Source organism: Barbus barbus, assembly GCF_936440315.1.
Source record: "Barbus barbus genome assembly, chromosome: 34".
NCBI lineage: Eukaryota > Metazoa > Chordata > Actinopteri > Cypriniformes > Cyprinidae > Barbus > Barbus barbus.
In genome coordinates, this window is record NC_136762.1 from 7330492 (window position 1) to 7357865 (window position 27374).

The 27374-nt window shown below is 38.2% G+C and overlaps 1 protein-coding gene across 3 annotated transcripts; it reads left to right on the forward strand.

The window, feature by feature from the left end:
- Positions 1-920: 920 nt before the first annotated feature.
- Positions 921-23045, forward strand: LOC306854100 (large proline-rich protein BAG6-like). Of its 3 annotated transcripts, none has more exons than XM_079391922.1 (25): positions 921-1110; positions 1583-1681; positions 1860-1977; positions 2195-2439; positions 2518-2589; positions 7630-7752; positions 7881-8062; positions 10559-10688; positions 11065-11268; positions 11489-11678; positions 11765-11824; positions 11947-12266; positions 13067-13151; positions 13386-13690; positions 13956-14235; positions 14331-14500; positions 15192-15245; positions 15874-15976; positions 16230-16354; positions 16718-16852; positions 18534-18587; positions 18745-18909; positions 19145-19252; positions 19394-19540; positions 22254-23045. In XM_079391922.1, exons 2-25 carry the CDS (start codon positions 1598-1600, stop codon positions 22347-22349), a joined length of 3555 nt encoding a protein of 1184 aa, XP_079248048.1. In that variant the 5' UTR covers positions 921-1110; positions 1583-1597; the 3' UTR covers positions 22350-23045. The 3 variants fall into 3 exon arrangements, with proteins under 3 accessions (XP_079248048.1, XP_079248049.1, XP_079248050.1); XM_079391923.1 differs by having other exon boundaries at positions 13980-14235; XM_079391924.1 differs by lacking the exon at positions 18534-18587 and having other exon boundaries at positions 22254-23044.
- Positions 23046-27374: the final 4329 nt, after the last annotated feature.

Consider the following 27374-nt stretch of genomic DNA (forward strand, 5'->3'; position numbering starts at 1 on the left):
GTGGAAGTTATCCTGACTTTTAATTGCTAAGTCAATTTGCAAACAGCTGTTTCATTTAATGCCACAAAAATCAACCTGTAATCTAAGCTATCAGGAGTGTATTGTATATTATTATTATAGAAATAAAAACATATTTGTTGCCTTTGCTCCATTTTGACATTAGAATGCTAACTATCCAAACTGACCACATGTGCAGATTTTGTTATCTGGGTATAAGAGAACTAATGATGATAGAGAGCAGAAACAATATGTATGACTGTCTCTTTCCAACCATGAAATAAATACATAACATAAATGGAAACTGTGGTCTTTGACTGTTCCACAGACCACTGCTGAAGGGGAAATCAGGCGTTTCAGCAAATGGCACACTAATAGGGTACATATTTACTGTATCTACCCTGTTGAAAAAACTAGCATATGCTGAGTATGTTTTGAAGCATGGCTGCTGGTTTAAGCTGGTCATGCGCTGGTCCTAAACTGGTCCGTAGCAGGAACTATATGCTTAGGACCAGCCAAGGACCAGCTTAAACCAGCTTAAACCAACAGCCATGCTTCAAAACATCTTTGAACATACCTAACCAGCATATGCTGCTTTTTCAACAGAGTATATGGATAGTAGTCTATATTAATATGGATAGTAGGCTATGTTAATTAAAAACGACGGTGAATTATGTATGCATAACCAAAGGCAAACTAAACATATAAGAAATGTGAAATCCATTAAAACTTGTTTCAATAGCTAAATCTCATTATAGCATAGTCTAGCTCTAGGCCTGTTTGTGTAAACAAAGAGTGTAAAAATTATATTTTATTTTTTCCCATTAAAATTTATTATTTTAACTTTTAATAGTGAAATAATTGATCATTCAAATGCCAAATTTATAATTTATTAATTTTACACTGGAGTTTATGAAAACGCTGTGACGTCATCGTACACTTCCTCGAGCTCGTCGCGCAACACCGGCTAGCTGTTAGCTTCGCTACATCAATGGATTAACTAGTCGGTTTTATACAAACAAGCACAAATTACACTCATACTGTTAGTAAACTCAGAAAGTATAGTGTATATGCAAAGCAACAAATTTCAACCAGGAATAACCGCGTCTCGAGGTAGGACAAACATAGGAGTGCTAACGTGTTAGCACAGCTCGAGCGCACTTTAATTGGTCTGTTTATTACTATTTGTTGTTTATTTTATCGATGACAAACAGTCAAAATGCGTGAAGACGTAATGTATTTTTAATAAATAGACATATGTTATCTTAAAAAGGCTATACAAACGCTTGTTTGATGGACATTTAGCAGCAATGTTTGTAGCAGGTGTTCTGTTTCAGTAGGCTGTTTTTACAGTTAAATAGCTTTTAATATCTAAAAGCATATGTTTCTAGAATATGCTTCTAGTAAATCAAGAAACTTCTGGAAAGGGGGGATGTCCGTGACAGCTGGTTATCAGTTGTGGCCTGTGTGTGTAATATAACACTTTTCCTTCACTGTGATGTAGTTTGTTATAGGATTTTGCATGTTTAATGATAGACAACAGGTTCTTTTTTTAACTTTCTGCCTGGTTATTATTGTTTTCTAGCTTAATACAGACAGTATGGAAGAACATTCAAACAATAACATAGAGGTGACTGTGAAAACCCTGGACTCCCAGAGCAGGAGTTACACAGTTCAGGCACAGGTAAGCTGGATTTTTCGTAGTATTCTCGTTGTTACATGTGTTTTATAATGATGACTTGGCATTCAGCATTTGACCACAGTTTAAGGTGAAGAACAAGTCATGTGACAGCAGATAAAGACAGAAGTCCACTGTCTGCCAATTGTCTTTTGAATTGACAGCTTCTCGTTTTGCTTCATAGATGACCGTAAAAGAGTTCAAGGAGCACATATCACCCTCCGTTGGAATTCCTGTTGACAAACAAAGACTCATTTATCAAGGCAGAGTACTTCAGGATGAGAAAACCCTAACAGAGTACAGTGAGTTGATTTGCATAAAAACAGTAGTTTCCAAATCCTTTGAGGGAACTCCATTTTTGACATTTTTTGAATACAATTCCATATAAGCTAATTCTGTCGAATTGCAAAGTGAAAATACACCTTTTTTCAGTCAGCTCAGCATGTGCTTTTGAATAATATTCCCTTTGCAGTCTTGTGACTCTTCTGTACTTGTCCCTGTTCATCCATCTCTGTCTAGACGTGGACGGAAAAGTAATTCACCTGGTAGAGCGGGCCCCACCGCAGACCACCCAACAGGGCTCCGGCTCAGGTGGCGTACCAGGGTCCTCTGGGGCGACACAGGGAGGAAATCAGAACCCAAACTCAACCAGTAGCTCTCAAGGGACCCCTCTTGGGCCTACGCATGACCGCAATGCCAACAGCTATGTTATGCTGGGTACTTTTAATGTTCCGGTTAACATTATGGACCCTCAGCAAATTCAGGTAGAATTTTTTTATACTCTGTATCACTTTATTATTTAATTTTTGTTATTTTTGCTTAATGTATTCTTTTTTTCTCAGATGTCCATTCAGCAGATGATGACAGGCCTGGGAGACAGTGCAAGAAATCCACGTGTCAGTACCAGCACGGGGGTGAGGACCATTGTGAACTAAAGAGAGGCCTTTTGTAGTGGTGGAAATTGCATGCAGAAACAAATAAATTCATACTTTTATTCAACAAGGATGCATTAAGTTGATCAAAAATAAGGGTAAAATATTTCAAATGCTAAAAAAAAAATAGATGGAATGTTATTTTTAAATTTTGTGTTCATCAGATATTCCTGAAAAAATAAATGCATCACAGTTTCCACAAAACTATTAAGCAGCAGAACTGTTTTCAACATTGATAAAACTAAGGGTGCTTTCACACTTGGTTCGCTTGCCTGGTCCAAACCCGAGTTCGTTTGCTCCCCCTGCCCCTGCTGGACTGCATTCATATTATTTTATTTGGGTCCGATCCGCAGTTCGTTTGCATCATCAAGCCAGCAGCTGTTTACCCAGTTGCTTAGTAATGACATCGCTGGAGAAGGCGGCAAAATGCATAACATTGCTCTCTGCACTTTTATATATTTATGTTTTTGAACCGTTTGTTTTGTTTACAAAGCTTAGTGCATAACGACACGTACATCTGTCTTACGAATGTACTGCAAATGCTCTAAAGAATACTGAAAGCGTACATAAATGAGACAAACAGCTTTCTGCTTGCAGCGCGTCAGTCACTCTCGTCAGGAGAGTGAGTGAATCACAAACAAAAACAAATTTTTATCAAATAATACGGCATTAATAGTGGTTCACTTCCGCAATTTGGTGCGATTGCGTTCACATCAGCAGCGAACCGTACTGGAGTTCACTTGTTTAACTGTACCCCAGACCACCCTTTTTAAGAGGACTCTGGTACGGTTCGTGGGTGAGCACCTGAGGTCGGATGACAGCGTTCACATCATCCAAACGAACCGAACTCTGACGTCAATCGAACCCGGGTGCGCACCAAAAAGTGTTAGTGTGAAAGCACCATACATAATGTTTCTTGGGCACAAAATTAGCATATTAGAATGATTTCTAAAGGATCATGTGACACTGAAGACTGGAGTAGCTTTGCAATTTGCTATCACAGAAATAAAATTACATTTTAAAATATATTAAAATAGAATTATTTTAAATTGTAATAATATTTATTATATTATATTAAATATATATTTATTAAAAAAACAGCCATCCTTGGCTAGCATAAGCATTTATATGTTTGTTGGTCAACCTTTTGGTTGTTTTAAAATGTGCTTTATAAATAATGAATTAATGTATGTGTATATATTTATATGCACGCATGCATATACCCACACACAAATATAAATATAAATATATTAGGGATGCACGATATTATCGGACTGATATCGGAATCGGCCGATAATGGCTTTAAATGTAAATATCGGCATCGGCCTGATATGAATAATGATGCCGATATATCTTGCCGATAAGAGGAATGGGTTAACTCACATGTGCTCAGGGCATGCTAGTGATTAGATCACGTTAGCAGTGTGGCTCATTCTTAAGGCAAAGTTTTGTCTGAATGACAATTAGATTCACTCTTTTGGATGCTGCATTTAATCTGTGAAAGCACTTACAGAATGACGTGTTCGGTGTGTGATAAACAATGGCTGTGCTTGAAATGGCATACTTGCTTACTGCCCAGTACACAGTGCATACTGCCTACTGTTTTTTTAAAGAATAGTGTGTGAAACAGTATACAATAATCAACAAATATTTCAGAGTAGAAGCTAATTGTCACATGACAAACACAAACATTAATTCAGCACAGCTGTCAAGGCTGTTACCTTACAAACATATGTGCTTGCTATTCTTTTTACGAACGCTTGTTAATAAGGCTTTATATTAGTAAACAATGCTATATTGCCCAATTTAACTTTACATGGGCTATTGGACTGAACTGAATGAGCTGTCTTTAACTGAACAATGATATTTTTGGCAGTTACACTAATTGGAAAAAGTGATATATTCTAGTTACAATTTACGTCCTACAAATGATATTGTTTTTAAGTGCACAGCGATAGTTTGTAGTTTATATGTATATACGTACATATACAAGTGAACATTTATAATGACTATTCCCCGCCTCCAGTTCACTCACGCGTTTGAAGATGAAAGGTCACATGGAGTGCGTTGCGTTCTGGGAAACATTATCCCACGCAGTGTCTTCAGATGCATACATCAAATTTCAGCAAATGTAGCAGGTAATGCAGGCATTCCATGCATACAGAACATTCACATACTATTCACAATATTCACACAGCATACTGCAGTATAGTAGGAGTTGTATGATAGTATGCCTTTCGGAACACAGCTTCTGTACTGATTTCAGTGAGTTATCTTTAGCAGATTCTGGCAAATATAGTAGGTCATCCGGGTACTTAATGCATACAGAAAATTTGCATACAATGCGCAGCATACATACTGGATGCTGCATAAATAGTAAGAGTAGTATGATATAGTATGACATTTCGAACACAGCCAATGATCGCAGCAGTGACAGCCTCCCCCGGGTTCTAACGCCCACTCCGTAAGGAGTTTTAATCTGTAGGGGGCGCTGTTGGCCTACTTCTAATTAAATTAAAAGGAAAATAGCCTACATAAATAACATTTAGACCAGGGGTGTCAAATTCAGTTCCTGGAGGGCCTCAGCCCTGCAGAGTTTAGCTCCAACCCTGCTCCAACACACAAACCATGTAGTTTTCAAATAAGCTTGAAGGATCTGATTAGCTTGATCAGGTGTGTTTAATTAGGGATGCATCTAAACTCTGCAGGGATCCGGCCCTCCAGGAACTGAGTTTGAAACCCCCGATTTACCCTGTGTTCCATTAGGAAGGGCTCATCCCTATGCCCTAATCCCTTCAAAGGTTTTACCCTCCGGAGTGAGAGCTTCGAAGGGTTGAAGGGTGTAGGGGACCAAACAACTGTTTCTTGAAGTGCCCTTCTGCGTCGTCATACTGAGGCGGCGTCATCATGCAACGGATCAGCGCAAAGGATCATGGGGGCCCGAAGTGTCCATCGGTTGTACCCTTCGAAATCCTTCATTCCGAAGGGCCCTTTGAAGTGGCTAATTTTGAGCACTTCGGTTTGGAACGACACTTCAATATGGCGGCCATGATTGTTTTCACTCCGAAGTGCCCTTCGGAGGGCGATATATCCTGTTTGGAACGCACCGTCAGACTGTGTTTCTGATTAAATAAAGCAGTAATTGATGTCATAACATATTGAGTATGTTTTGATTTAATGGTCAGAAGCTATAGCTTACATGAAAAAAAAAAAAACCACTAACATGACACTTGTAAATTAAATAATTTTATGTATACTGATTTATGCGTTAATGTGTAATATGTTTCATTTTTTAAGCAAATCATGAGCTCTAAAAGATTTTCAGAATTTTTACAGCTCTTTTGTTTTAGACCATCTACAAATGTTAAATCTTAAAATGTTAGGGTTAACACTGCATCTTTCTGGGGAAAAAAATGAAGCTATTGATATATGTTTATTTATAGATATTTTCAAAGCTTCAATGTACTGTTAAAATGTACCTTCATTTTTTATTTAATTCTAATAAATAAGTTCTTGTTAAAAACTAACCAAAATTAAAAATATTTTGCTTATAATTTCTGCACAGGAGAGACTTGTTGTTTCCAAACAAAAGGAAATATATCGGTATCGGCATTGGCCAAAATGAGTTGAAAAATATCGACATATCGGCAAAAACCCAATATCGTGCATCCCATATATATATATATATATATATATATATATATATATATATGTACACCTGGTCAATTGCTTGGTAACACAAATTGCTAATCAGCCAATCACATGGCAGCAACTCAATGCATATAGGCATCTGGATGTGGTGAAGACGACTTGCTGAAGTTCAAACCGAGCATCAGAATGGGGAAGAAAGGGGATTTAAGTGACTTGGAACGTGGAATGGTTGTTGGTGCCAGACGGGCTGGTCTGAGTATTTCAAAAACTGCTGAGCTACTGGGATTTTCACGCACAACCATCTCTAGGGTTTACAGAGAATGGTCCGAAAAAGAGAGAATATCCAGTGAGCGGCAGTTTTGTGGACGAAAATGCTTTGTTGATGTCAGAGGAGAATGGGCAGACTGGTTAGACATGATAAAAAGGCAACAGTAACTCAAATAACCACTCGTTACAACCAAGGTATGCAGAATACCATCTCTGAATGCACAACACCACACAACATTCAGATGGTAGGGTCAGAATTTGGCGTAAAGAACATGAAAGCATGGATCCATCCTGCCTTATCTCAATGGTTCAGGCTGCTGCTGGTGGTGGTGTAATGGTGTGGGGGGTATTTTCTTGGCACACTTTGGGCCCTCTAGTACCAATTGAGCATCGTTTAAACACCACAGCCTACCTGAGTATTGTTGCTGACAATGTCCATCCCTTTATGACTACAGCACTGTAAACTATTTCAGACCTCCCAACTCAAAATTTTCTAGTGACTGATTACATCTAAATTTCTCTATTGGCTCAACATATGATTTCTCATTGAACCAATGTTAACAGACTGTTGCCACAATTGATACAATTCAGTTAGCAGAAATTAAATTGGGCTAATGGAAAAATTTAGATGTAATCAGTCACTAGAAAATTTTGAGTTGGGAGGTCTGAAATTTTTTACAGTGAGTGTACCCATCTTCTGATGGCAACTTCCAGCAGGATAATGCACCATGTCACAAAGCTCAAATCATGTCATAGTGGTTTCTTGAACATGAGAATGAGTTAGTTTACTTTACTCAAATGGCCTCCACAGTCACCAGATCTCAATCCAATAGAGCACTTTTGGGATGTGGTGGAACGGGAGATTCGCATCATGGATGTGCAGCCGACAAATCTGCAGCAACTGCGTGATGCTATCATGTCAATATGGACCAAAATCTCTGAGGAATGTTTCCAACACCTTGTTGAATTTATGCCACGAAGAATTAAGGCAAAAGGGGGTCCAACCCGGTACTAGCAAGGTGTACCTAATAAAGTGGCCAGTGAGTGTGTGTGTGGCAACTAATTTTCTATAATACAATGATACCATATAATTCTTTCTTCCAGACCAATGGCTCTGTGAATGTTCAGATAGATTTGGACCAGTCATTGCAAAGTGAGCCCAGACTGCGGCTGTTATTGGCAGAGAACTTGCTGAGAGACACCAATGCTGTGATCCAGAGACTGGAGGTAAGCTATATTCCTGAGAATTACCTTGCTTGGCTTATTGCATACTGTGGTATAAGGAAAAAATAAATGTGCATGCGTATTACTTATTGATTGTTTGATTATTCCGTTATCTCTGACTTCTTTCGTAGGGGCAGCCCGAGGAAGGCTCAGCATCTCAGGAGGACTCTGCACCTCCACCCACCTCCTCCACTTCCACTCCATCTCCTACTGTACAGCCCATGGACACTTCTCCTCCTCCGTCCAGCACCCCACCATCCTCTTCCTCCTCCACGCAGACTGAGGGTGCTCCACCCCCTCCAGCAGGCCTCAGGTAGGACCAGTTCAGTCATAATTATAATTGAATTATTTGCTTAATAATATAATAAATCCTGATTTATTAGTTACCTTTTTCTTTTTCTGTTTTTCCAATGTAGTTTCAGGGAATAATCAATCTAAAAATAAACCAAAAATTAGAAATTTTGAATAATCAGTTCTGTTTTCTGTTTGATTGTTTTATAGTTGAACAGTGGTATTGTAAAAAAGTTGCATAATGATTCTTTAAAAATTCTCTTTTTGTGTTCCATGGGGGGAAGGGGAAACACCATATGGGTTTTGGAATGGCACAAATATTTGACGACACATTCATTTTTGGATTAACTGTTCCTTAAACGGTTTTGTTTGCTAAGCATTTTTTGCTCCTATCGAAACATGCTTTTAATTAAAGTTAATAGAATTTATGAGTCAAAAATATAAGTCAAGAAGTTAAAGGACTAACCATCTTGCATACAGCAGTTATAATGCCAGTCTGTCACTATTTTAGTCATTTATTCTTGTTAATAAGTTAGGTTATTTAAACACAGTGGGACATTTTGGGTTTGTGTGTTTAATAGTTGTTTATTCAAAGTTATTGTTGATTCACTCTAAATCTGGTAAAGTTTCGTAGTAGCTCAAACTTCTTTCTCTTACCCTGTTGAGGCTTTGGTATTATGATGAGAAAATCAGGTGATTTCTAAAATGTTTTTGGGAGAATTACAGCCTGGTAATTGATACATATGACAATATTTATCAGGTCTTACCTCTATGATAATGCAATAAGAAAATCCAAATGAAAAAGGAAATGTACAGTTCTATTTTTGGTTAAATCTTTAATGTTTCTTAAATTGACTGTGTACCAGTGAATTGCCACATGAAAGATAGATTCTATTTCTGAAGAATGACTAACAAATTGGAAAAGAATTGTGAGTTTCTGTCTTTAAGTTTCATAAACACCTGACAACAATGTTCCTTTTGTCTAATTTTACCTTTTGGTTTGGCCCCATAATGAAATTTGTGGGAAATGTACAGACACTTTAAAATCAACCACCTACAACGTGAGGTGAAACAGAGGGAGTTCTTAAAGCTGGGAGATTTCGCTATTGAAGGAGTAGGCATGAGTTCAGTTCAGTCTACCTTAGACATCGTTGACATCTGACATCAGGTTAAGAAATGTAGGTTTGCGGCTTTGATTAACCTCACTAAGTTAGGAATCTAACATCTTTATTTATATATATATATATATATATATATATATATATATATATATATATATATTTCAGCAGCCATTACTTCAGTCTTCAGTGTCACATGATCTTTCAGAAATCAATCTAATATGCTGATTTGGTGCTCAAGAAACATTTCTTATTATCAATTTTGAAAACAATTTTAGGATTCTTTTATGAATAAAATATATAAAAGAATAGCATTCATTTGAAATAGATTTTTTTTGTAATAACATGACAATGCTGAATAAAAGTATTAATTAAAAAAAAATTGTACCGACCCCATACTGTTGAACGGTAATATAAATATACTATTATGCCTTATAAGCTATTATAAGCTCGCTTACTCTCAAATAACTATGCAAGTTTTTTTAAGAAACCTAAAATTCCATAAGTCTCTGTTCATGTTTCCTCCCTTAGTAAAACAATGATTTTATTGTCCATTTGAGACATTGACTCCAAAGCATGTGAGCAGTGTGGTTTTATCAAAAACCAGAGTATATGATACAATGCTTGAAATTAATTTGCTGTATCTCCAAAAAAAATAAAAGGGGAAGGTCCTGCGTGACTGAAATATTTGTTGATTTTAAATGCATTGAGCACTTTAGTTTGCACTATTTTTTGCATCTTGTAACAATAAAAGAATATTGCTAGCATCTCGGCATGTAATCCTGTTTTTTGGATACACAGCAAATTAATTAAGTATTGAGTTTTTTTTTTTTACTCCTTTTGGAAGAATTTGAAGTCATGTTACATGTGGATTGAAAAGAGTGCAGGATCCTCAATTTTTTTTTATTGTTGATATAATGCAATACATACAATAACACAGATGATGAGTCACATTTTCTTGGTTTCATGTGCAGTAATTAGCGCAGATGCAAACCATCAGTGGGAGTTTAGCTAAAATAGGATGTGTCTGCTTAGCCACTGAGAAGCGACGTTCCCACTACTCCTGTATCCTACTCAGCTCTATAAGTCAAACAAACCACCATACTTACCACTAGTGACTTGCTTTTGAAGTGTCAAACTAAAGGTTATGTTTAGTGTAGGCTGTCTTTTGTTGACTAAGCAGAGTCTGTTTTGTTTGATTTATTCACTATATACTTAACCATCCTCTGCTTCACTTGCTCTTGCATAGTAATCTATAAACAGAGTAGCAGTTTGTGTAAGCCTTTATTTTCCTCCGCTATCATAAGTGTATTAAAGTGATGCCCTGATGTTCAATGTTTAACACAAATTGCATATTGAAACATTGATTTATGATGATCCTGTTGCTGCCTTTCCATCAGCCACCCAAGCCCAGCTGAGATGGTGGAGATGTTAACGGAGCTGAGGAGAGTGGAGGAAAGACTCCAGCCCTTCGTTCAGAGAGCTCACCTCATTCTAGAGGCAGCGACAACTGCAGACTACAACAACAATGTAAGAAAGAAGCCCACTCATCATAAATGTTTTCCTCTATGTAGAGCTCAGGTGCCGTATTTACTTTGATGTGAATGCATATTAATTTTGAAAGTGGGGCCATAAGTCATTCAGCCAGCATAATATAAAAATATATTTTCACAGTTTTAGTAAGCAATGAAAAATGAGATGTAAAAATTTGATTAGCAATGCAATCATATATCAGTATTTTGTGATTTGTTGTTTCACATGGTACTGCATTAACAGCTTAGATCATGTGGCTGAGAATTAATACTTCTGTTCAGAAATATGGCAGTAGGTTGATTAATTGGTGTTTGTGCATTTCCGTAAATAGGTTAAATATTTATCAGTTTTTCTTTTTCTTTTTGAACAACAGACCCAAGAGAGGGATGAGGACCAACGCATTCTCAACCTCGTGGGGGAGGCCCTTCGTCTCTTGGGAAACGCCCTTGTCGCCCTGAGCGACTTACGGTGTAACCTCCTGAGCAATCCTCCCCGACACCTGCATGTTATCCGCCCCATGTCTCACTACACCTCCTCTGTGCTGACTCCAGCGGGCGTGCATCACCTACCAGTGCAGGTAAGGATGTGGTCTGTGAGACTCGTGCAGTGGGAAACATGTACTGCATAACCCTGAAAGTGAAAGTTCTGTAGAGCACTTTATAGATGAGTACTGAGGTGTTTTTGGTCGAAGTAAATTTTCCAGAGTTGCTGGAAATACTGAGACACAGGGTCTGTAATGGTAATTTGTTGAAGTAGGCCTAATTAAAACATGTCAATTAACTTCTAACATTCTGCAGTTGAATCTTGGACCTACTGTGACTATGCCAGCCAATGGCAGACCAGCAGCTGATGGTCAACCTCAGTCTACTGGCCAATCAGATCAGCAAGGCCAGGGACCAGCGCCTGCCGGACAGCCTGGTCCAGCCAATCAGCAGAGTGCACAGTCAGGGCCCAATGTTCATCTGATGATGCAGATGAACATTGATGGTGGGTGTCTTTTGTTTGTGTGTGAGTAGTGTAATCATTTTTTTTTTTTCCCTACTTGAATTTAAATTAATTGTTTAATGTTTCAGATTCTGGCAATGCTGCACAGGCAAATGGACAACAGAATGCTGCTGGTACTGGACAGCCTGGTTAGTGTTTAAATTGTCTTTAAACAGAAAACAGTTATATTTATAAACATGATGATAATATGTTCAGATTTTGTGTGATCTGCATCTGCACCATATGTAATGCACATGTTTGCATGTTGCAGGTGCCCCCCCTACTGTTCAGATTCCAGGTCTACCTCCAGAATTCATGCAAGCCATTGTGCATCAAGTCACTCAGCAAGCCATGGCCATGGCAAACGCTGCCTCTACTGGCCAGCAGGGGCAACAGACCACACCACCTTCAGCAAACGTTGGTTCTGGCTCTACTCCAGCCCCCGTGCCCCCCTACCCACCTCAGGCCAGAGTGGTTTTCACCAGACCCTCCTTTACTCACAGGATGGCCAACCCTACTTTTACCACAAGGGGGGCCACTATTAACCTTAGAGCAGCTGTGCCACCGATGATGGGCCAACAGCAGGGACAGGTGAATGAAATTCACATGATATTTCCAGAATATAGAGGTGTAAATTCTAGACAGGAATGAATGTGTTCCACCACATGAATGAATGTATTATGAATTAAATTTTGGTTTTGATTACAGTTTTTAATTAACTCTATACACAACAAGCCTACATATGTGACCTGTGCTGGCAAAATGAGTCACAATGAGCATATTTTCAAAAATGAGTTATTTTTATTTTCACATTCTCCATTAAAAGACCTTCTAAATTTTTGTGAATCGGACGAAAAATGACTGAGAAAACGTACAAATAAAGATCATTTTAGATGTTTTATTACTATTTGGACCATTACGATTGCTAGGTGAGGACTTAATGAACTAATTTTTGTGAGAACCTGAAATTCGCCCCAAAATCGAAATTTTTCACTTTATGTCTACCTCGAAATTAGTCTGTGCACATTCCGACTCATTTTGCCAGCACGGGTCACACATTTCCGCTAAAATATCCATTAAAGGATTCTGCTATTGTATTCTGCCATAGCAAACTGTGGTAGTAGTTTCTGTCATCACATCTAATTATATTGTAGTATTTTATATTTTATATATATATATGTATGTGTATGTGTATGTAGTATAGGTTGTAAACATTTAAATGTTATATTGAAACAACGTGTTTTCCCGTAAACTTGCAATGTGCTGCTCCGGAAGTTGCAGTTTGCTAAATTCAGAAGCAGTCATGCATTATTTTCAAGTTTTATAGAATTCCTAGCTCAGACTTGTTTATTGTGTGTTGGTTTTATACGGATGTCTGTGTTTCCTTTCAGGCTGGACACTACCCTCCTGCTGCTCTGAATCAGATGATTGGTGGACTGGTTGGTCAGCTTCTGTCAGGGGCTACAGGGCAGATGGGTACAGTTGCAAAAACTTTAATTTTTAATTATACATACACTGCGTTGTTTAAAATTGATAACCTAATGAGTACTGAGTATTTTATTTGATAACTGACATGTAGATCAGCTCAAACGAGATCATAGTCCTCTTGATGTATCTGATTCTCTTAAGACTGAAAAATGTTTTATGCAATACTGATGTAAAATACCTCTGGTTAGGGCATGGTATAATATATTTTACTGTTATCCACAGCCAACCAAACCACCACATCCTCTTCACAAACATTCACCTTCTCCACTTCCACAAGCACTCCATCCACCACCTCGACCACCACAAGTGGCTCTGGGTCCACAGAGTCTAATAGTACCAATACCAGCACTCCTCAACCTGGATCTGCACCTCCACCTCCTCAGGAGAATCCTTTAGGGGGAAACCTGGAGCAGTTGTTGGGGTCTCTACTGGGAGGAGCTGTTGCCACAGGTGGCCAGGGCCCTTCTATAACAGTCACCATGCCTGGGGTCCCTACCTTCATCCAGGGGGTCACAGACTTCATGCAGGTGAAGTCTCCTTTGGCTTTATAGACTTTTTTCCAGATTTTATTATTACAATACTTATAATTTTCAAACATTGATACCATAGATTCCATGACTAACTTGTATGAAACCATTTACCTTGAGCAACATATCCTGAGGCTTTTTCCCCATTTTGGATCTCGACCGTTCCGGTTCACTTGCCAGAACACTAGATTTCTGCTTTTTTCTCACTGGTTTTTGTAATGCATGCTAATGTTTATAAGACAGTTTTATGCATCTCTGTCATCAGGCTTCCCAAACACTTTTCTCTCAGCCTCCTGCGGGACAGCCTCCCACCTCGACCCCTACTGCTCCCACGGCCCCACCAAATGCAGCCACCGCTCCTGGGGGTGCTACAGCTGGTGAAGGCCTGAACCCTGAGCTCTTCACTGGGATAGTCCAGGGCGTCCTGTCCACCATGATGGGCTCTCTGGGTACCCCTCAAAACGAAACCGAGAGCATCGCACAGTTCATCCAGAGGCTCTCCCAAACTAGTAACATCTTCACCCCTGGTACTGGAGATGCTATGGGTGAGCTCTTTGGGGTTAATGCGTTTCCTTTTAGTTCATTTCTTTTTTTTTATCCAAGCAGAATGAGAAACTAAAGAACCTGTCTATGTGTTAAGGTTTCTTCGGTGATCTACTGGCTTTGGTCTGTCAGAACTTCTCCATGGTGGACATGGTGTTGTTGCTCCACGGGCAGCACCAGCCACTTGGTCGTATCCAGCCCCAACTCGCTCAGTTCTTCACTGAGCATTTCCTTCAAGGCCGCGAGACCACAGAGGCCAATATCACTGTAAGTTGTTCTTTAGCAGTGTCAAGTGCCCTGATTCCCAGTGCTGGTCCTAGAACACCCCCAAAAACTGCCCGTCTTGTATGCCTCCCTAATCAATTACACCTGATTAGACTCAACAGGTTATTAATAGAGACTACAAAACCTTTCATGGGTTCGTTACAGAAGGGAAACATCTAAAATGTTTAGTGATAGCAGTCTAAAATATTTACAATGACCTCCAAAAAACGTTAAAGCTGTGTTGGAGTTCCCTAAATATCCTGAATATCCCATGGTTTTGCTTTGACTAAATTGAAATTCAAAACAGGAAGTCACTGTAGTTTGTTTGCTTTGAAAGTGATTTGCCATTACTTTCTGTTTTTACAAGTTACTAACCCTGACAGGATAATACAACTTCAACATAAAAACAGATGAAGTGCAAAAATGGATATTTACGTAATTGAATGCGACATACAAGATGTTATCAGTGACAGCAGTCAAGGAATGTACATAGATCATTATTTGAAGCTATTTGTAAACAATCTTGTATCACATATCTTACTGTACACTTAAGTTTCTAAGGTGTTTATGCAGTTGTTTGATTCTGCATATTTGTCCTCTCCTGTACACTTTTTTTTTTTTTTCCTGGTCTGATTCTTAAATTTTCCCTATTTTTTTCTTTCCACGTCTTTATTTTTTCTTTCTGTTTTTATAGGCAGCTGCTGATGACTTAATTGCTGAACTTGAGGAGTACATCACAGAAAGTTTTGTAAGAATCCCTGGATTCTTTCTTGACTCTTTGAAAACTAACTATGAAAAGCTCTGAGACACTGGCAATTACTATACAAAATAAATTCCACTGATCTCTGTTTGTAACAAGTACTGTAAATGTAAAGTGGACATCTATACACTATAGACAATCTACATTTATGTTTTTAGAAATTAATTAATTCAACAAGGTTGCCTTAAATTGATCAAAAATGACATTATAAAAGATTTTATAATGTTACAAAACATTTTTATTTCCACACAATATTGTTTTCAGCATTTGGTAATATGAAATGCTTCTTGATCACCAAATCAGCATATTAGAATGATTTGTGAAGGATCATATGACATGTTATGTTGAATAACTTGAATAACACATTGGTATGGGGTAATTCATGTATAAAGCATTTTAAGAAAATACAAGCTGAATTTTAAACTCTCAGGAATGTGTTGTGCCTAGACTTCCATTCTTAGTGAATTACTGTGAACACAGTATATGAATTTGTATGATATAAAGTCAAAGCATGCCAAAGATGATATTGCTTAGCTTAAAGAAAATGAAAACAAGATTTCCATTCAATGGAACTGATACAAATTTGAGGTGTATGCTTCCTGTCCATCCCATCTAGTCAACCGTCGCAGTCCGTGATGGGGTGGATATCACCCAGACAAACCGGGCTTTTCTCAGACAACAACTTGTTGGCATCGGCACCCACATTCTGCATTGCACCGGTATGTCTAGACAAGAAGTGTCATGAGGAGATCAGTCTCTATTTAGATTGATAAAAACAATATGCCTTCAGCAAATATTAGCTTATTATTAGCTTGCAGTTTCATTCTTTTATCATGTCCAAGGGCTCTTTAGGAATGCTGAAACTAAATTTCCACACAAAAACATATGACATGCATTAGATATGTTTTTTGTTTCTTCAGATCCAATGTTTGAACCACATTAAATGTGTTTTTGTTTTTTTTGCTGCTTCAGATCAAACATTTGGACCTCGGCTCCTGCAGCTGTGTAACCGTGCTCTCTTTGAGTGTCTTGCCCTCAACCTCTACTGTCTGAACGGAGAACAAAGTGCCCTTACTGCCGTCATCAACCACCGCATTGTTAGTACCCAAAACAACTGACATCTGACTCCTACAACCCCTTTCGTCTTGGTTATTCTTTTATTGTTCATCCTACACCTGCTCACTGTAAATAAAATTGCGGAGGAGACATTTCCATGTTAGTGGGGGCTTGGGTTGATGAAGGAAACTTAGCAATTAATGATAAAGGTGTTAGGGGTTAGACGCATCAAAACAGGATTTCGTGATCATGGAAAACCTGAAAATGTTAGGGGATATTAAAATAGTTATTAAAATGTAAAATTGAATGCACATATTCTCATCTTTTCTGTGAGGAAAGTATATGTATGTTCAAGTACACTCAGCGGATCCCTAACATGAATTTACATGTCGCCTCTCTATTAGAGGACAATGTCAGCTGAGGTCAACCCAAGCCTGGTGAACTGGTTAACAAGTATGATGACCATGAGGCTGCAAGTGATACTGGAGCACATCCCCATCACAGAGGAACAGATCACTCAATACATCATCCACACACAGGTTTGATTTCACACGTTCAACAGAACTTTTTTTTTTTTTTCAGATTCCACCAGTTTTATGATGGTTGGTTAGTGTGTAGTGCTGGATGTTTAGATAGTCAAGATGGTCTTAGTTAACATACTGTGAACGTTGTTTCTCATTCTAATTAGCCGTTAAAGGGATAGTTGACCCAAAAATAAAAATTGCCCCATGATTTACTCTCCCTCAAGCCATCCTAGGTGTATGTGGCTTTCTTCTTTCAGACTAATACAATTGGAGTTATTAAAAATGTCCTGGCTGTTCCATGCTTTGTAATAGCAGAGAATGGGTATTGAGATTTTGAATCATACAATGTACTCCACACGGCTCCAGGGGGTTAATAAAGGCCTTCTGGCCTTTGCTGTATATATAGCCTATTCTCCATTCAGAATTTGAATAAAAGTTTTGTTTTTCATGCTGCAATGTGGCGTACTTGCAACAAACTTTCAGAAGTGACATCCGCATATTCTCTCGAAATCGCAATGACATTGTGATAATGATAACTATGGACTGGACAAAATATATGTCAGAATAGATGTGCATGAAGGCAAGCACCCTCACTAATCTCAGAAGCACCGACTTGATTTTGGAACAGAGCATCCTTCCGGAGCTCTACGGTGGGACTCGAGATCGGTCTGTAGCGCAGTTGTCTTTCCTTCCTCCTTTCTTTCTCTGTGTATATATGGGTCGTGTCAAAAAATAGGGTCGCTCTGAAAAAAGTTTGAAAACCACTGCTTTGGAAAACTTGCATCTGATGTTTCTCTAGGTCGCTTTTTGCATAACTCCGGGTCGTCGACGCCAAGCTTCGTAGCAATTTATTTCTAGGAATTAAATGCTTTCTCTGAACCTTTAAAGTCTCTCCGCGAGCGATTTGTACAGGTGCGGATATATTTGTGGCAGTTCAGTTATTCGACAGTGCATTTATGTTGCTAGTGACTAGGAGAACAACTAGGAGATGATGTTCTCCTGCCTGACCTTTTGTTGAATGAGAAATGAACCAGGAAAAAACTAATTTCGCATCAAAGAAGGCGGAGTTCCCGAACCCACCCACCGATTGCGTAATCGGTACGGACCAATGGTAGCTCAAAGGTTTTTAGAAGCCAAAACGAACTCCCCCAGAAAGTCCGCTTTGGTGAGCTGTATCGAACTGCCAAAACGAACTTAGTTTCGGCCTGATTTTGTTTGAAATGAAGTCATATCAGTTTGTTCTTCAATTTAGTTTGAAGTATATCAGGGCCTTTATGCAAATCTTCCAACACAGTGACGTAGATTTGTGGGGGCTTGTTTGAACGAGGCATTTTAGGAAGGTGTGGTTTAGTCTTAACTTTTTAGAAAGAATATGTCTTTGGGATTGAGACTTTTAATCTTTGCAATTTTATGGATCTTATCTATGCACGAACAGCTTGTAACACTCCAAAGAGTAAGAAAAGCATGAAATCTCGTCCTATGACCCTTATTATTATAAGAATAATCCTGGCCTACCCCTGCTCTCTTGGCCACATAGCAGGCTCATAATTATATGGCTGTTATACGGGTAAAAATCAGGTGCTGGCGTACTTTTATTTTTTAATTCTTTTTAAATGTCTCATTTCACTCAAGAAATATTACACCATGGATCTCACATGACATTTTGCATTGACTTTAAATGCATATGTTTTCTCAGTGTGAAGAATCAGTAGAGAGGCCCGTGCAGCATTCTGAGCCTCAGAACGTGGAGGTAAATAAACACAAAAGGGTTTGGTGATTTCTGGATTTACAATGAAATGCAATTGCTTTGCAGACTGGACATATACATGCTTGGCTTTGGAAGTTTAACAGACTGTTCTCATGTTCTGTATGGTCTCATATAACAACGTCTCCCATACATGGTTTAGATGGGGGACAGCCTCTCTCCAATACCTGCTACTACAGCAGAAGAAGCTCTGGCCTCCTCCCAGGAAGCAGGAGCAGTGGGAGGTCCAGCTAGGGAAGGAGAGGGAGCTGTTGGAGGAGAGGAAACAGGAAGAGATGCTGAAGCCTGGGCAGCTGCATTGCCTCCTGTGAGTTGATTTTCTTTCGTTCACTTCAAAAACAATATGTCCACCAAAATATGCTATTTCTACAGATTTAGTACTTTACATTAAAGTCAACAACATTTTTGGAAAATATGACCTACTCGAGGCACCTGGTGGTGGCATCCTTTTGTATCACTTTTTGCCGGTCAGATCATGGAATATTAAATATGAGACTGTATGTTATTCTGAGTGTCTGTTTGATGTGCCGTGTTGTTTGCAGGAGTGGGTTCCTATTATCAGACAAGATCAGATCAGTCAGAGGAAGATAAAGGCCCAGCCTCCTCTCTCTGATGCATATCTGCTTGGGATGCCAGCAAAGCGCAGGAAGGTAAATGTTTAGTTTCGTGCAGCTACATGTTAACATTGAGATAATGTACACATTTGTTGATGTCTTTGTATTCATTCAGACTGGTTTGCCTCTCCGGAAGCGTCACAATAAACAACATTTTTCTTATTGTGTGTCTCCTAGATGGTAAAGAGTGACGGCCCGAAACTGTCACTCTCTGAGGCTGTGAGTCAAGCCGCCAAGTCAGCTGGTGTAACACCCATCTCAGCTCCCAATGGCCTACAAGGGGATTTAGAAGAACCAGAACTTCAAGAAGCATACAGTGAACAGGTACCTTTTGTGAAAAGATATTTTCATATGTCTTGAAATAGACATAATATGAAAACATACATGCTCAAGTTCCTATAACTAGATATTTGTTCATTATGCATGTCAGTATTAGGGATGCAACGATACCGTTTTTCAGATCTGATCCAGAAAAATCTGAGTATCAGCCGATTCCGATCCGATACCAGGGTATTTAAAAAAGTAAAGTAAAGTCGTGACGTATTGTCAAGTATGGTGACCCATACTCGAAATTGGTGCTCTGCGTTTAACCCATCCAAGTGCACACACACAGCAGTGAGTAGTGAACAAATGCACACACACACACACACACACACACACCGTGAACACACACCCGGAGCAGTGGGCAGCCATGCTGCAGCGCCCGGGGAGCAGTTGGGGGTTCGGTGCCTTGCTCAAGGGCACCTCAGTCGTGGTATTGAGGGTATTTCTTTTTTTTTTAATCAATGGAGAATTTCTATACCTCTGTGTGTTGACCTGATTGTCACACTTTAATGTTAAACACAATCTACTAAATATAGACAACTTCATTTTAATAAAAAAATATATAATCGATGACAAAATTACTATTATAAACTAGGTTAGCGGATAATTTAGCAACACAATTATTCTAGAAAAATCATGAGTGCACAATTTTATAAAATCTAATAATTTAGTGAAATAACATTATTTATGGGGAGTGTAGGACTAAATGTGATAAAATGTTACACATTGCTCTTTGTATTGTTGTAAAATACATTAACGAAAACAAGTAAATGTATTTATATATAAATTTAAACTATACAATTAAAAGACATTTCTTTTAAATGTATAGCATAGTAATGAAGGTAGCAACATATGATATAAAGGAGTCCTATCTATCATATGTTGCTGCCTCCTATTAATAGCCTTTCTTGTTCAGTCCTATCATAGATAAATATAAATAATCTTTCATTGCGCAAAAGTCTTGTAATGCGAAAGACAGAGCCTAGTGCGCATCCCGTGCGCAGAATGATGTGCTTGAAGCAACACTTAGTCACAGCGCTCCGCATGGAGAAGTTCAAAGCACAAAGGAAAGAGATATTGATGCGTAGTTTATTAAATCTGTGCGATAGTTTGAGGCTTTTCTATGAACCGTTTAAAATTTCAGTTACTGTGCGCTTTTGGAGAGCGTTTCATCATCTTGACTGTAGTAACCGAACGCGACACGTGGTTTGAATGGAGGATGACAGACAGCCGCAGCGGAAGAGAAGAGTTTGTCAACTTGAATTTAACTGCTTAAATATTCATCTGTACCTCACATTCAGAGGCGTCATGCCCATTCAAAGTCAGATTTTTGAGCCAAGTGGATTTTGAATGCAGCTTCCAAAAGACAAAACACATTTGATTAATATTTTCTATATTTAATACAATCACACCGGCGTGATTATATCGTTCAGTGTGTCATATCATCAGCTGCTAAATTCCAATCTGTGTTCGCTGGCTGGCGCTGAGCCAGAGATAGCGTGTTTACAGCACTGCGCATTATAACCAATCACACACGATTCTGTTGAGCTTATGAATGCAATGAACAATCAGAGGTGTTCAGATGAGTCATCTCTAAAATGCCAGTGTTTTCTTCACTTGCTCGCTGATTGAATACCTCTTTCTGGCGAATTCTCTCGTCAGAAACGACAGTGCAAATGTGTGTACGAAACCGTAAGAGATTAATTTCAGTGTAAACCACTTCAGTGATTTTAATGGGAGTTTTTGAGTGCGCTTGAACTAGAATGTCAGTGAAAAATTTATTTGATAATGTAAATGTTCTTTGTTCTCTTTCTGTACAATGAAAGTGTTATGATTAGTAGCCTAACTTGCAATGTTAAATTCACATTAAATAAAGTCAGTCGTATTAAAAATGTTATGTCATCATGACACCCATAAACAGACAGGTTTTTATTACTAGATTACATTATTAGGTTACTTTGACCATCGCCCACTATATATCAGCATGATCTATAAAGGTGAGAGAATCAAGATATTTCATGATATAGTTAATGCGTTTGGGAATGTTTTGAATAAAAAGGAAAAAATAAATAAAACAAGTGCTGTTGTGGCTGCTGTGTTGGGGGACACGAGCCCCCCCACTCGTGCCCCCTCAAAAATGAGTGCATGACGCGCCTGCTCACATTAATCTATGAAACGGCTTCAGAACACTTGCACTTTGACTTTATGGTGCTTTATAATGTTTTTGTGCTTTCGTGGGGCTTAACAATGACACAGAATAGTATATGCACAATATCGGATTTGGATTGGTCTTGTCTGACCGTTACCCAATCCGGCAGAAATGGCAGTATCGGAGCCGATACCGATACTGCATATCAGATCGATGCGTCTCTAGTCAGGATTGTGAAACATTTGTTTAATCGAGGCAGCAAACTGGATATAGAATGTCTATACAGCCTCTAAGTTTTATTTCAATTTTTACTTTGACAAACATTACATTTTAATTAAAGCTTAAATTAAAATTGTCAAATTAAAATGAGCAACTAGTTTTAGTTAACTATAATAACCTTTTTTGATGTTCTTAATATATAAATTTTTCTGTATTAGTTACCCAGAAACTTTTAATGCACACAAAACATGGGGAATTTCCACAAACACAAAAGCCACCATTATTTTATTAAATATCATATGTTATATAACAAGTATTATTTATATATTGTTTTGTTTTTATCAGCTGAGAAACGACATCAAGAAACGAGTAAAGGAGGACCCAGATTACAATTCCAGACGGTTTCCTAACACACATCAAGTATTTTCACCAGACTCATAACTTTTGTACCTGCCAGCTTACATGTGTTCATCTATGTCCTGTTCCTTTTGTGGGGCATGTGTTTTATTTGCACAGATTTGTGTTGTCAGATGACTTCACACCCCACATTATCTGTTGATACCTTTTAATTGACTGATTATCTGCTTGCTGATTTTAATCAGCAGATGTGCTGTTGTACCTGTTGATCATGTGTGGCTGGAGGTGCTGAGTGCGATCTACACACTGACCTTCTGACAAGTGTATTGTCCTGGTCAATACAGACACCTGTGTTAAGAGCCTGTCTTTAAACCACCTACCAGCATGCTGTATCAGAACTGTTGTGTTTTTATGATTCAGTCTGATGAATAACAGTGTTGTAACTGAATTCTGAGGAAAGACGTGATGAGAACAGGAGAGAACTGATAATGATGCTGTTGTTTAAAGCTTTATTGATTATATAACATTTTGCCTAGCCTTTCACCTCTATTACTCTGCTATGGCTTTGATACATTGCAAAATATTATAAGAACTATGTCATTTGGAACCATGAATGTAAAATGCCAGAGATTAAACAATTTTGCACCGGTTTTGTGCATATATGCATATATTTGTTTTGTTTTTTGTGAGTTAAATCACAGTTCATTTTGTTTGAGGTTAATTAAGTCATTGAAATGTTAACTTTATCGTCATAGAATAAAATATACCAAAACAAAGCTATTTTTATGTTTTATGAAAGTGTGAATTTCCACCCCTTTGGAATGTTTATGGATCTTTTTAAAGGAATAGTTCAGCAAAAAAATTATAATTTGCTGCAAATGTGCTCATTCTCAGGTCATAATGTAGATTAGTGTTTCATCAGAACAGATTTGAGGGAACCTAGCGTTACATCACTTGATCACCAGTGGATCCTCTTATGTAATGGCCTACATTATGGATATTGTGGTTTGTTGTGGCCATGTCTGCTGTCCTCATGCTTCCTGCAGCAGGACTATGGCAGGTCCACGCAGGTGATCAGGAATCCTCTGCATCTTTCTTCTGATGGTGTTTTTCAGAGTCAGTAGAAAGGTCTCTTACAGTCCTAAGTTATGACCAATTTGGTGTTTGCAAACAGTGACTTTTTTTGTGGGCGGAGGCTATCTGGTGTAGGAAATGACCACTTTCAAGCGGCGGTGTATGGAAACCATGGCATAAAAGAATAAAGGTAAATTTGAGTTTATATTTCAAAATTCTGACTTTATTCTCGCAATTCCGAGATTATATCTCACAATTCTGATAAGAAAAATAAACTCGTCATTCTCTCTTTTGAGTTTATATCCCACACTTCACAGTGCAAGTCTTCGAGCCGGTCACGTGACTGAGGCCTTATGCAGCTCCGCCCCTTTTCACCGCTTTGCACTGCAGATTAAAGTCTTAAATTGTACAAGAAAGTCGTAATTATGATTTCAAGAGGTCTTAAATTCGGGTACAGACCAGAATCGCGATACAGCTTAATGTGACGATTAAACTTCAAAAGGCTATTATTTTATTAAATAAATATGAGCGCTACACGTTACAAAGTCCGGTGCTGCGCTGCTTTATGTTCTGCTGTTTTCGCGGAAACCGTTCCGAAAGCGCCTCCTGCTGGCAGAGAATGAATGTGCATGATCAATAAGGCTGTTGTTGTGAGTATGCAATACAGGAGGCTGTAGTTTCAGATTTAAAGGACCCTATAGTTTATTTACTTGGTTTTTTTGTATGCATGTATGTATTGTGCCAGGTCTTCCAGCCAGTTCTATCAAACCTTTAAAATTAATCCAGAACGCGGCAACAAGATTCATTTTTAATGAGCCGAAAAGAATGCACGTCACACCTCTGTTTATCAATTTGCACTGGCCACCAGCTGCTCGCATAAAATTCAAGGCATTAATGTTTGCCTACAAAACCACCAATGGCTCTGCACCCCTTTACTTAAATTCATTACTTCAGACTAGGGGTGGGTGATATGGCAAAAATATATCATGATTTTTTTTTAAAATATCACGATTTTATCATGATTCTTTGTCATGTTGGTTTTACTATTTTGTCTGAGCAAGACGGCCAAACTAATTTCCCCATTATAAAGACAAATCCTTTCAAGGTAACAAAATATATAAAAAAGAATGGTGGATATTTAGGCTTTGTCATTATTTTTAATTTTATCTTAGTTATTAAAAAATAAGAACAAAGATACAAATACACATGATATGCAAATAAGTGTTTAATTTTCCGGTACAATAGGCATATTTTGCAGGAGCATTCAAGAAATTGATTGAACAAAAATAAAACACTATATAGATTGATTCCTATTAAAGTAACTACTTTTTTTTTCAGTCAAGAGTAGTGAGTAGAGTAGTGTTTTGTTGTTTTAACATTAAAGAATAAAAATTCTGTCATCTGTCTGTCATAGTGTTTTATATTTATACCATTTACTCACTCAAAATCAGTTATAAATCTGAACGGGTTTCTTTCTTCTGCTGAACATGCATGCTATTTTGAAGAAGGTGGAAAACCAAACAGTTACTGGACTTCCATAGTATTTTTTTTTTTCCTACTATCAAAGTCAATGTGGACCAGCAACTGTTTGGTTACCCACATTCTTCAAAATATCATCTTTTGTGTTCAGCACATGAAAGAAATTAATACAGGTTTGGGACAACATGTGAGTAAATAATGACAGAAATAAAATTTTTGGGTGAACTATCCCTTTGACAGTCGGCTGTATGTTTAGTTCTGCCCCTTTTAGACCTGCACGCATCTAATATACAGACACGCATCTGTTTTTCTCTCAACTGTTTACTTTCATTTTAGACCAATGGAGTCTATATGTAAACCTTGTGTGTTTTGACAGGATTAGCTCAAAAGATAACTTGGAGTAATCAGGCACTGTTAGACAGGCTTTTTAGTTTGTGCGCTTCGGGTGTACGGGCTCAGAAAAAGAAATGTCAGACCAGCGCGTGAATGAAAAGTTCAACCAGCAAGGAATAGATGGCACTGTCCCAAAAATAGGGTCCTATGCAGTCCTTGAACTGCAGCTTCCGGTATTGCAGGAACATTGTTTTTTTTCAGACCAATGTGAAAATCGACCCATGTTCTTACCCTGCAAACCTTCCGAGCTGTAAATGTGAAGATCATTCATTATAAAAATCTAAACAGTAAAATGTTTGTTAATTAATTAATATAATAATTTATTGATGATGATTGTTTAATACTTTTGACTCATCCATTTTCTTAAAAAATGGTTTAAAGGCTGAAATGTGAAGTGTATGATTTTATAAAACATTTATGACATCTGCTGCAAACATTACAATGCTCATGATAACTTTCATTAACTCTAAGTAAATCCACTTCACCAGCTAATAACAGTGATGCTTTAGCAAATATAGAGCTTGCGCAAAAACTGAAGTTCAAAGTCAAAATTCTAAAGATGGTTGCAAACTTGTTACTCTGATCTTTTGTCTGTTTTCTGATACTGATTTTGGATTGCCCTCTCAATTTGTAATCATGCCGTCTTTGTCATGGGGATTCTCTCTTTAGTGGAACACTAAAGATCTTCGTCCCAAGTGATAGCGTGCAAAAGGGGCGAGACGTCATCCGAGACGTGCTAAAAGAGTATAAAATTGGTTCTCATTAAGTGTGTCGGAAAATGTCTACCACAGAGGGTTTCATGAATGCTTTGACAGGCCCCCTGACAAAGTTTTGCTAAGGGCCCCCAGAAGGCAATAGGCAGATTAGTACACTGTTTTTTCTTTTCTTTTAATGAAACAAGACAGTTTTGTTTATTTTGGCCTAGTCGGCCCCTGAACTCAAATTCCCAAATTACCACAAACTCAATGTTATCTGTGGTCTATGAAATTCCTTTCATGTTGCACCCTTTTCCCCCAGACAGGGTGTGCAACAAACCATTTCCCATAAAGATCTGACAAAATTATCTTTAAAATACAGTATCCTGAAAAAGGGACATCATTTTTTTTTTGAGATTTTGTATTTATGACAGAAGACCCTTTATATTTTCTGAACGAGTAGACACAACAACATACGTCTTCTGCTTGTCATATTTTGTGTTCTGTCTCATGCTGATAGCTGGTCACTCCCACTGCTGTTTGTTCCTATAGATGCAGCTGTACATGCAGTCATTGAACGTGTCTGGCAGGTTTAAATCATTAGTTCAGCTGTTACTGGTGGTTTGGCTGAGGCCTTAAATGGTGACCGTCACTCATCTGTCTTCTGCCTGTGATTTACTTCATGAACTTTGAGAAAGACATCTGGGACCTGAAGTCAAGGAGGAAATTTAGGTAGGTGCATTTTGGCAGACTTTCTCTCCAAAACAATAACCTGACATATTGTCTATAATAATAATAACCTTATGTCTGTGTACATCTCCTTGGAACCATTATTTACTTTGAGAACAGGAACCAATCTACCATGTCGTTGAAGTAGACTGGGAGTTAAAATGTAACGATGTTAATGATGTAATAATGGTCATGTGCATGTGTGGTATGAGAAAAGAGGAAGAGACAGTATATGTTCCTGCCAATTTAATTTTAATGAAATTAAGTTTAATGGGGAAGTCGTGGCCTAATGGTTAGAGAGTTGGACTTGTAATCCAAAGGTTGCGGGTTCGAGTCTCAGGCCGGCGGGGATTGTAGGTGGGGGGAGTGAATGTCCAGCGCTCTCTCCACCCTCAATACCACGACTGAGGTGCCCTTGAGCAAGACACCGAACCCCCAACTGCTCCCCGGGTGTAGCAGCATAAATGCACTGCTCCGGGTGTATGTTCACGGTGTGTGTGTGTGTGTGTTCACTGCTGTGTGTGCACATTGGATGGGTTAAATGCAGAGCACAAATTCCAAGTATGGGTCACAATACTTGGCTGTATGTCACTTCACTTTAATTCAATTTCAAAAAGTATTAAATTATTAAAGTTAATATTTTTAGTTTTAATTCAGTATTCAAAGAATTGACCTTGACTTGAAGGTTACAAGTTTAATTACACATCGCAATTCCTTTTAATTTTATAATTTGTGAAGA

What these genes read in the sequence shown, in the direction of transcription:
- LOC306854100 (XM_079391922.1), top strand. Translation starts at nt 1,598, where the DNA reads ATGGAAGAACATTCAAACAATAACATAGAGGTGACTGTGAAAACCCTG. An exon ending in CCACATTCTGCATTGCACCG is followed by an intron (nt 15,977 to 16,229) that starts GTATGTCTAGAC and finishes TTGCTGCTTCAG; the next exon opens with ATCAAACATTTGGACCTCGG. An exon ending in GGGCAGCTGCATTGCCTCCT is followed by an intron (nt 18,910 to 19,144) that starts GTGAGTTGATTT and finishes TGTTGTTTGCAG; the next exon opens with GAGTGGGTTCCTATTATCAG.